The 11685-nt window shown below is 40.2% G+C and overlaps 1 protein-coding gene across 1 annotated transcript; it reads right to left on the bottom strand.

The window, feature by feature from the left end:
- Window positions 1-787: 787 nt before the first annotated feature.
- On the bottom strand, window positions 788-10631 carry LOC136437295 (proteolipid protein DM beta-like). Its single transcript, XM_066431818.1, has 7 exons — window positions 10263-10631; window positions 3530-3677; window positions 2960-3119; window positions 2458-2605; window positions 1823-1989; window positions 1549-1614; window positions 788-1020 (listed from the first exon to the last, which is right to left on the bottom strand). Exons 1-7 carry the CDS (start codon window positions 10282-10284, stop codon window positions 874-876), a joined length of 858 nt encoding a protein of 285 aa, XP_066287915.1. The 5' UTR covers window positions 10285-10631; the 3' UTR covers window positions 788-873.
- Window positions 10632-11685: the final 1054 nt, after the last annotated feature.

Here is an 11685-nt window from a genome sequence, read left to right as displayed (position 1 = left end):
AGCCATTGTTTGGAAAAACTTGACCATTTAGAATCTAAATCAAATATCTTTTAGTTTAACGCTAAAATTATTACATATTAAGTTAATATAGCAGAATTTAGAGGAAACCGTGCATTTTCAAATCAGATGGTGAAACTGCACTGTGCACCTTAAGTTGAAATTTAGACTTTCCAAACGAATGTCCTGACAAGTCTACTGGCACCAGGCCAGTTGAAGTACTAAGAAACAACAGCAATCAAGCCCTGCTTGATCAAAAGTAAAACCTACATATGTCTTGGAGTGCCTAATGTAATCCACTTCAGACATTCGACACTGATACTATAGTCACTGTGATAGACCTACATAATATCATGCTTTCATCACTGGCACTGGTATTAATACTTAGTACAAGCTTATTAGATTACATTGAGATTATATTAGAATACACTAGTACGGCAAGAATTCCGGTTGTTGATTTTAGTACTCTATAGAAGCATGTACATGTACTTTTCAGGGTTTAAATAGTGTTTAAATAATGTGAGGCAAATATTATGAATGGTCCTGAACATTTTTAGTACTCTTTTGCAGAAACACCATTCTGGATAGTCCCATCATTTGTAGCATTGATTGTCTTGAGGTTTATGGTTGTAACATAAGGTTATGTTCAAAGGGTTCTTGACTTCATCAACTTTTTGAGGTTTTCTTCCAAGTTCACCTATTTTCCAAATGTCTTTAACATCAGTTTTTTTCAGACATCTTAGTATTCAAAACTCTTGTAAACAAGTTTCTTAGGGGCATTTGAAACTCTTTTTTTTTGTAAAAGATTTGGTCAAATCTAAAATGATTTGCAATTCTGACTAGTGAGTTTAGGGTTGTGATATGGGTGTTCCTGTTCTACCAGTTCCCAGCGAGGTTTTGTCGAGAGTTCATGATGATGTTGAGCTCCTGCTCCTCCTTCTGCTTGGTGTCCTCGTACTTCAGGGCCTCCCGGGACTCCCTAATGTGGACAAAGTTGGCGGCCTGGGCCATCAGGAAATGGACCTGGGGAGGGGGAGAACGAAATAAGTCATTTCATCTAATATAATAGTGACAGAATATATTTAAGGTTCAAAAGTTGTTAACATGATACCATTTTACTTTGAAAGGTTTTGTTGAAATTCCACCTCACTGTTTTCCAAAGTTCTTGGACATCAGAATCTCTCAGACTTCTGATAAGCAAGTTTCTTACAAGCCTTTGAATTCTGAAGTACTTTTATCAGATCACTGGTCAGGAGAGGAGGTAGGAAAAAGCTCAGTTTTGTAGGCAGTTGTTGGGAAAGCTCCCTTTCCACTGGAGGCTGCATGCAACTGCTGAGCAACAAAACATTTAACAGGTTGCTCAACAAGTTTCCCAGATATAGAACAAATCTTTTAAAGTTTGGTATGTAGTTGTTGCCTTTTAAACCATACCTTTACATCGTACATCATATTGTGATTAGAACGTCTATGGTCACAAAAATTAAATTTTAGTTACTCAACATACACTCAGCAATCCCTGTCTAGTGGAAAGTGTATGTTATTCTAACTCACCATGCTGAGGGTGACCAGCAGAGCTCCAACCAGGGCCAGAACGTACAGCAGGAAAAGGTGATCTCCCTAGTGTTAAACAGAGGCAAATGAGGAGTACAAAGATACTAAATATAATTCAAAGTGAGCCAAACTGGATTTCAAGCATCGTGACTATAATTGATAGAAAGTTAGCACTTGTTTCTGACCAAAGAAATTATGAAAACATTTCAGTTCCTTACAATATGTATTTACAACATCATATCAATATGATTCTGTTCTAAAGATGTCAAATTACATCAGCTCCCTGGAACTTGGTCAGGTCTGTCTCGCAGAACTCCCAGGGAACATTGAAGTTCCAGGTGGCGTTTGCAGCTGCTGTTGGTGTGAGGCCTGTGGGCGCAGCAGTTGTTGTGACTGTATCATTGGAGGCTGCAGTCACATTGTTAAACAGAACATCCAGACCTGTTCCAATGACAGAGAGAGAAAGGGGGTCACACAACTGTGCTATAATTTCTCTGTATTATGATTATCATCATACTGGTCTCCCTCCCTACATGATTATCACCCCAGTGTCCTTTCCTCTCCAAAATTTGCACTTGAATCTGTTATTTGGTAATACATTTGTACTGTATCACATTCGTTGTCTGATTCCAAGATTGCATCTTTGATGAAATTTTTTCCTGAAAAGGAAGTCTGAAAAAGGTACCTCTTTTAAAATACTGCGTGACCTTTGAAATCTGTACAAAACACTGGGGTTTGTCTCTAAAGTCATTGCATGATCATGATCAGCTTCTCAGTTGATAATGCTATAAATATATGCATACGAAATTTAGGCTTTAATCTGTTACACTTGACTTGACTGACCATTTAGACATACTGTAAGATGTTGTCTGCATCTGATATCATCAATGGATGGATCTGTACACATACCGAACTGCTGGAGGTTGATGCAGCCTCCAGAGCTCCCCGCGGCGGTGACAGCAACTCTCGCAGTCAGGTAGAACAAAAAGACGGGCAGAACAGAGAAACACGACACACCCAGCCACAACAGGAACAGCAGGTACGTGATCACAATGGTCTGGGGGGAGGGGAAATGCAACTTCATTTTCTTCACATTGATGGGAATGCAGTTCCTGACTACAGGTATTTATCTAAGTTAAACATTAATATCTACTAACAGCATTTGTTGGATCATTGCTGAATATCATTACATAGAACTGTCCTAACCATGATATCATATGATTATATAATCATCAAAAACTGGTGATGCACTAGATTGATAATTGTTCTTATTGTTTCATTGAATCAAAATCAATGTAGATTTTAACAAACCAAACTGAAAATCACAGTCCCTCAGCCCACAGTGCTAAACCGGAACAGGTTTGTTTTATCATTAAGTACAAAATAGATAGGAAGATAATGTGGTACTCACGAATCCATTGCAGATTCCTCCCCGCACATTTGATGAGTACCCTCCGTAGGACTTGACATCAGTGACATTTTTGGCCATGCACCCCACACACAGGAACACCAGACTCATCAGCCCCATCCAGGCAGCCAGACCAACAGATGTCCACCTTATAACCTCCACTCTGCAAACATCAAACAAATTAACACGTAAGGGATTTTGTCGCAACACAATTTGTCAGAAACAGTTACAAACATGTGAATTCTATGGTGTAGGTGAAAAAGTGCACTCTCAATTTGGAAGTACAAATGTACTTTGTTACTTACTTTTGTAGTAGTAGGACCTTGGAGCCATCATATGTAACTTCACATTTGACTTGAGATTTGCAATGCATTATTCTTCCGGATTTACTCCGGTAAGATACAATCAATAAAGTTTTTCCAGTACGATCTGTCCTTCATGGCGGATAATAAGATATTTCAGGTATATTATGTGATCAGACCTAATATACAATTCTGGCTTTATTGATAAACGTAGGTAGTAGATTTTCTTCCTGAAGATTGAAAGCATCACTTTTTGATATGGAGCACTCACAGCAAGTCGAACTCTGCTGAAGGTTGTCTCCCTCCCATTGTAAAGAGGTCCTTGGTCTGTATGATGGCCATGAACAGAGTTGGGCAGTACAGGCCTGCTCCTGCAAGGCACAGGAGAGTCGCTAGGAGGGTCCATCCTGGGAAACGATCTGAGGAAACACAGGAATCTGTTAATAAAACATTTTAGAAGCAAAACCTGAAAAGCTTTGAAGAAAAACACACATTCTTTGATAAGAATAACACAAGTCAATGTTTGTGTTATATGTAAATGTCTGTATATTGTCTTTGTTGTTTTTAATATGGGCCCTTGGCCTGATGCAAAGAATATATAGATAAAAAAATGCAATAAAGTCAAGAGGAACAATGTCAGCTAACATATGGTGGAAAACATGGCATCTGAATAAGCTAGGATGAACTATAATTCAAATTACTGTTAAATTCTTCTTTAAATATGGTGCAGCTAGGTTAAATCAAACAGTTAGTTCCATAACATGGCAGGAGATCTGATGTTCTTTCATTCCAGGGCAAATAGTATAATTGTGACGATGGCATCTCCCACCAAAAGCAGAAAGATTAGTAGGCTGTATACAGAATGTATTGAGTCAGTCAAGGTTATCTCCCCGACTTACAATCAACTAATTAAGCTGCCCTAATGACACATTACCTTAATCTTTACATCTTCAATATCATCTGTTGTAATTAGACAAAACGCCTGAATTCCCTGGTTGGTGTTTGCTCTTTATTGCATAGGGCAGATAGATCAACCACTGTAATCATGGGGGCAGTCACTCTGTCAAAACAACCCGATTTATGGCCCTTATTTGTCATTTTAAATCTGTACCAATTACATGTTGTGATTATCTCTACCTTAACTGCAAATTTGGGTATTAAAAAGATCGAGATATGCCTGAGCTATAAAGCTATGGTTGCTGATTGTGTTAGTTGTCTGTTCACTTTTATAGTTCTCGTTAAACTTTGACTGGTCGTTAACACTGAGCTGAGCAGAAATTAGGACACTTTGTGACTTTTCTAAGATAAGCGTAAAACTACATTGCTGTATACTACAGCGACAAAACTGTCACCATGTCGTAGATATAACGTGTGCTGTGTTATGTTGTTGCTTAATGGATATGCTCTCTGGTGCAGGCTGGCCTAAAGCATAGGAAAGGTACTGTATTCAGATTTGTGTAAAATGGGGTTTCAGTGCAAGTTTACTATCTAAAGCGTATGAACTAGTGCCAAATTGAACCCTTACAGATTACAGTTATTCATTTATCTTTAAAAACATTGTCCAATGAGTTAGTTCGTCCAGAACGTTCTTATCGCCAGGCTTATGGGATAACGTTAAAACAAAGCCTGGATCGTTTAAGTTAAGGTTTATAAACAAAGTGAAAGAAAATACCGTTAGTTGATTGAAGTACCACCATTGTTGAAGAGCAGATAGCAGGTGTATAGCAAATGTTGCGGACGTCGCTGTTCGGTACTGGACTAACGTTACGATGTCTGCGATGGCCGTACTAAAGTGAGACTAAAGTATTCCGACTGTTTGCCTGTGCTGTGTATGCCGCTATGGACACAAATGACGAATTCTACGTTTGGTCAGTTTTGTTAGGGCGACATGTGGGGCGGTGTCACCGTTTGCAGAAGGTGTGGTCACCAACTTGTCTTAGGGACAGTTTCAGAACATGGATTTTCCCCTGCTGGAAGACGTATTGCTACTTATTCTGTCCATACTTGCAGCCATCCCCAATTGAGGTGAAGCATATGGCTCTTTTTTTTCAAGTAGCTAGTTGTAGTGCAATTCGGCTTGGCTGCGGCTCGCATTTTAGCCAAACACCGTGCCACCCCTACACTTCTCGAGAAGTCCGCTGGGTTCTTTTACCCGCCGAGGTACGGGCCACCGGCTTGACGTCATCAAACAATCGTATCTTACTCCATTTGTCATCCGTACTTTACTTACTGAGGTGCAGTGCAAGGTACAGCTACTTTTGGAAAACACCTTTGCAAATTCTTTTTTTTAAACTTAAAATAAAACTTCAGCTGAAAGAGCTCGACATGTTACTGAAAAGTACCTGTATCGAATTAGTGCATTATCGCGACGAATACTGTTTGCTACAGACACCTGTTACGGGCGCTCTGCAGTTATTGTCGTCTCCTGAAATTAATGGACTTGAAACAACATTACACGATATCGGCCGTACGAAAGGTCAGCCATGTTTGCCGTACAGGTGGTTCCCTGTCCCAAAAAGCATTGTCTTCCATACATGGCAATAACCCGCTTTAACCTTTCGACCCCCTCACAAATAAATCACGTGTTGTTTTCCTGCATAGTAACTTTGTAGGATCGATAAAAAAGGTCATTGGAAAGACCACGGGGAAGGGGACAGAATGGCACCGGATTGAGCTTAAAATCACCAACAATGAAGTTTCGATCTCCCTTCCCTCGCCCCGAAGATATACATCATGAATATTGTCTATAGCAGCAATATTGGGCCATGCACAATATACTGCAGATAGGATCAATCACAGACACGGGCTTGGGAATAAAACGAATTGATCGATTGAAAAGTATCGCCCAAATCTTAAAGCCATAAATTAAGTGTCTCCATCAAGTGTACGAGTCCCCCAAGGACACGATCTTTAGACGCTTCGATTTGTAAAATCGATGAAAAAAGAGCTAGAGTCCATTCCAAGTCACCGCGAGGGTTGTTATTGTCATAATTTAGAACTATTTTCAAGTTATTGTTATTATTTGTGTAAGAGATTTGATACTTTTGAAATATTTTGAATGTGATTTCAACTTTCTAGATATTTCTTAAGTTTTCTAAAACTTTAAAATATTCATGATGTAGAATATGATATTTACAATGGTTTCTAAATAATGGTAACAGCATTCTACCATTATTTACAATTTTTACAATTTCTTACCATTTTCTACCATTATTTGTAACATCTCTATAAATAGGTCAGAGGGCTGGGAAGAAAGTAATTCACACATCCTTGCGAAGTTTAGCGAAGAATGCTTTCCACAAAGGACCGAGCGGTGTCCTGCAGTGAAGTCTAAAGATGTACAAAGGCAGACAGAAGGGCCAGATTAGCACCTACTTTTATGGGGGCAATCACCATTCTACCATTGTTAACCATTTTCTACCATTTCTAGTTAATATTTCTAAAAGTTGAATAATCACATAGATGTTTAGAAATTATTACAAATAAAGAGGTTTTTGTGCAGTTACTTTCAAAATATTTCTAAATTATCTAATTAAATTCAAATAAATTCATATTTTTGTATTTGATCTTTTAGAAAAATTTAGAACTATTGTCAGTCATATATTCTTTTATTAGAAATTTTTCAAAATGATTACAAATATTATCATAAAACCCTTGCGGTGACTCGGAATGGACTCTAGTGTTTTTAGCAGACCTTTCAGGCCTTAGAGAAAGATAAGACAGTACATGTTTCTCTGAATTTCACTTAATGTAAATGTTGCCACAAAAGTTTGTTATCGTTGAATCAATTTACTGTGGCTAAAGCAAACGATGAGATATTCGATATGCCCTTGGTACCGTTTATGCTACTATAAATTGCTTTGAAGTGTCGTTTGTTTGATATCAAACTATGTTATATTGATTTATTTTGCTGGCGGTTTTATTATTTCTCCATAAAAGGGGTACTGAATGTGCGGTACTGGCTACTGCGTTTGTGCAAGTGTCCTTGGCCTCGCTCTAAGGTGGGGGTGGAAATTAACCCCTTGGTTCCGCTCAAGACAACCCTTGATGCCAAAATCCCGTCTTGTTAAAAATTCAAAGCCTCCAGTACTGGAAGTAGCGGCTGTGTACACTAAACACTCCTGTCAGAGAACAAAAGACACGGGACAAAACTCACGCGATGGGATCATTTCACGCACGAAACGGAACAAAATAAAGGTCACTTCGGGGAGCAACCGTTTTCATCTGACGTTAACTTTGAATGGAAACTGTATTTATGAAGTTTTGTTCCGCATCTGAACTTACAAACTTATCAATAAAACGCGTTACAACTCATACTTTCGTGACATTTTGTAAGACTCGTCCACTACAACTTTCAAACTCCTTCTTCTACATTAATGAATTACATATTTATTGTATTTTGGATAACGAATGATAGATGACGGTTGTTACATCGACAAATGAAACTGATCATGAAGTTTGTTACTTTTCAGAGTTTTCCCGTGATCCGAAACAAAGTGTTGTGGTTTTTTAAAGTTTTGACAAAAGGTAACGCATTCACTAGTCAATCAGGGCACTGCCATGATATTACGGTTGTTACCTGCCGTGGGAATTGGTGAAATTTTCTAAATGATAAAGCAGGATGGAATACCTGAACTTCACGTTCCTTTCAACCATGAAAAGAGCAGTAGTTTCGCGTGGCGTGAATGTACCGTTACCATACCATTCCTCGTTTGCTTTTGTGTTTTGCTATTCAGTGTTAGCCGTGGGACTGTTGCGGTTGCTATCTGTAGGAAATAGTGAAATGATCAAGCAAAATAGAGTACCTGAGCTTTACCTTCCTTAGCTTTTACCCATGAATAGACCGTAACCGTTACAATTCTTCATTTGCTTTGATAGCGTTTTTCAATGCTGTGAGCCGGCGGCTGGGCGTTGATCCGGCAAATGACCGCTAATTGATCGGTGACAATGTCTATTGTTAAATGTGTCCGCTACCGGACTGACTAATGATGTTATAAACACTGCAGTTATTAAACATCTTTTGTGAGTATGCCTTTAAGTGGTCTTTCTTTAGCCTCCACCAGGTGTATGGATCGTAGAATTCGAGTGAAAAAAAAGGAATAATTGGTCAGTAGAGTCGGCCCAAAAATTCGTCCGCGCTTGCAAATGAAACCCTCTGGTGGCCAAACTTTCCTAGCAAGTATTATCCCTATACTTAGCGTAGTTAGTCTGATTGAGACTAATCTTTCTTATGTATTCCCTAAACCTACGTTAAATCGTGTCACGTATACCTATGTTGCCCAATATTGCAAGACTGCTTAGATCTATACAGTATTAGAGGACACATTGTCTGCTTGACGCACGCTAGTAAGGGCCGTGAATTATTAAACCCCAGCCCACACGCACTAATATCAAAACTCTGCTGAGTTGTTTGCCTTTGCGAGAAACCAAAGAAAGGTGCTCGAGTTGTCCATGACGTCATGTTCGAAACGCCATGGAGTGTTTGGCATGACTGAATCAACACTGTAGAAAGGAAAACACTGTTCTGTCTCAGGGTAATGGCTGCTAGACCGCAGGTTTTCATATCACAAGCTAAGGTTACAGATATCACCGAATGTGTTGTATTAAGTGTCGTTGGGTTATGAGAATAGTTCCAAGCTACTCCGAACATAACGAGAGTTTGACAAGATATGGGTGGTCGGGCGTTTGAAAATTTCAATGCGAACACGGATATGTAGAATGATGGATTTGAACGGAGCGCTCTTGCCCATACGGGCCATGCGATATTCTGCTGATAATAGCTCTTGTTTCTAGCCTTCAGAGATAAAGTTCTGGAAAATGTTCTACATTCAAAACTCCATCAGTGAGAAAAGGCCCGCTGCTGTGTTATCACGGATCCGGAAAAAAACAACGTCGTCGTTTTCATTGGCACATATCCCAGAGTTGTCAACTTGTTTCAGTCCGATTCTCTTTGTTTGTGAACAGGAAAGGTCCTGATCCACAAATACTTCACAGCGTTTTAGTCAGTCGCAACTCAAGACGATTTCTGTGTTAAGTGCAGTCTCGTAAATTCTTGGGACACGTGCTTTAGCGTTAAGTCAACAGCCTTTTGTGTGATCTAATCGCCCGCAGTAACCTTATAAGTTATAGATATTCAGAAGGTTTTTTTTTCTGACATAGACGTCTTGATCTCGAACGCTTCATTGTCTCAGAGAGGCTTTAGATATCTTAACCCCTTAAAATGGCGACCGCAACATCTTGAGATAGACATTTACAAGTTTCCGTACAGATGATAACAAGGCCTGGACGCGGGAGTCTTTTCTTCTCACGCCACTGTTGTGGCGATACCGAATCGGGTTCCCTTATTTGGAAACACCCACCTGTCGCCCACAGAAAAATGGAGGAAACGTGATGTGATGTGTTTACATCAAAACAAGAAACATACCAGAAGGAGAGGATATTCTGTACTTCGAAAGGAACTTCCAACGACTGATTTTGAACGATGTAAACGTGTTTCAGTGAATTATGGAGAGGTAGAAACATAGGTCTAAAATATGCTGTTAAGTCGTTACTCGAGAGGTTTTACTTTGTCACCCGGACTAACGTTCATGTGAACTCTACTGTCTGCTAAATAAACGTGGTTTGTCGTGGATCGTTTAGACCGGGCAGACTGACAGTAATCTAATCTGACAGTGTTGGGCCTTCTCTGTCACGCACTGGTTCAACGTAGAGTCAGTGGCGCGTCAGTAGAGGCGACTAACCGCCTATGGGTCGAGATTCTATCAGTGCAGTACCTTAACTCCGTACGTGGAAAAATGCAGAGATCAACAGCGTTCGTCTTTCCACTGTCTACAAGTCTAGACGAAAAGCTGCAACCTTACTTTGAAACTAAGAATGAAGGAAGAGGAGAAGAAATGGGGAAGTATGCTGTGGGAGGGGGGCGCTATCTAAAGCTGTAAACACATTTGGTTCAAAAGTCCAAGGCAAACAAAAACGACCCGTAGTTGTTGAAATCGTGTACTCACAACAACAGCCTTCTTCCGACATGCTGATTTTGGTTGTAGGATGCAAGTCTTGCTTCCTCCAAGACGTCTTACCAGACGGCACAGGTGAGTCTTAATGTGAGAAGTTGAAGCCTGCCGCACCGGAAGAGGGACCAAGACGAACACAGCGAACGCTACGTGATACACCTGTTGTGACCACTCCCTGTACTGACTGAGCGGTGACGCAACGCCGCCTTACTCACAAAGCGGATCTGCGGGGCTTATCACTAGTAATCTTGGGCGGTGCCGCGAACGTAGGGTTACGGGCCGCAGCTGGCAAGGTAACGTGGACAGAAGGAACCGCGGACACCGTGACTCAACTCTCGGCGACTGTCGGGCACCTGTTGTCGTGAAATCGTACAGAGGGAGGATTGTTCTTTTAAATTACCTGCCGTTTATAGGGGGTGTCTCATTACTGTTTGGGGTTGGAGGTGAAAGGTAAGGTTGCAACCCGAGAAGAGAAGTCAACGGTTCTCCCCACTTTTGAGTCACAGGCTGTCCTCGCGAAATCAATACAATCATATGTTTGAAGGGCAGCGAGTCAATATGGACAAAAATAGATCACGGCATGTCTAACACAAACAACCGTGAGACGTCCACTATTAACCTCCATTAACATTAATCCGCCGGGTCAGATAAATCCACCACTTTGAAAAACAGTGGGTTTGAGAGATCTCTAGTGCAGCGCCCCCCAGGTATGCACAGTTTAGATATACAGGAGTGCATTATACTAGGGGACGTTGGGTTGGAGATCTATTTGGACGTATCTTTTTAGGGTGGCGGAATTATGTACCCTGGTGGAATTATGTTAGTAGATGTTCTGTCGTCAACTTCTATTTTATAGGAGATACTATTTCAACGTCTTCTGAGTCTTTGCATCCTTTTCTTTTTCTAAAATTTAATCTGACTGGAGGAGGATTTTAGAATGCCAAACAGACTAAGGCGGATCTTTGCCTGGGGTAGATGGAAAATACGGGGAAGAAGAAATTGGGGGATCAGAAAAGTAAGTTGTTGTTTTTTTGGTAGAAATTGCTCCGACATTTTATTTCATTTCATTTTCACATACATAGTGCAGTCAAGAATAAAAGCTAAAGTCTGACAAAGCAATAACAAAGCAAGTTAAAGTCTGACAAAGCAATATATATATATATAACATTGCCACAGTTAAATTTTTCTTCGTACGCTGGGTAAGAAAGTCACAAACAATGAGCAATTTTCGACATGATAGAACAACCCTTGGTCCAGAGACTTTCTGTATCTGTATCTATACAGCCGGTATAACCGCCATTAGGCGTAACACACCAGCTTTGCAGGCACGCGGTGCGACAGCTGTTGGTTATATTACACCGAACGGTCAATCAAAAGCGTCATTTAGCAACTCTCACAAAAACTGCAGTAGTTCGTC

This window comes from Branchiostoma lanceolatum, chromosome 6 (genome assembly GCF_035083965.1).
Source record: "Branchiostoma lanceolatum isolate klBraLanc5 chromosome 6, klBraLanc5.hap2, whole genome shotgun sequence".
Taxonomy (NCBI): domain Eukaryota; kingdom Metazoa; phylum Chordata; class Leptocardii; order Amphioxiformes; family Branchiostomatidae; genus Branchiostoma; species Branchiostoma lanceolatum.
This window is presented reverse-complemented; position numbering and strand designations above follow the sequence as displayed.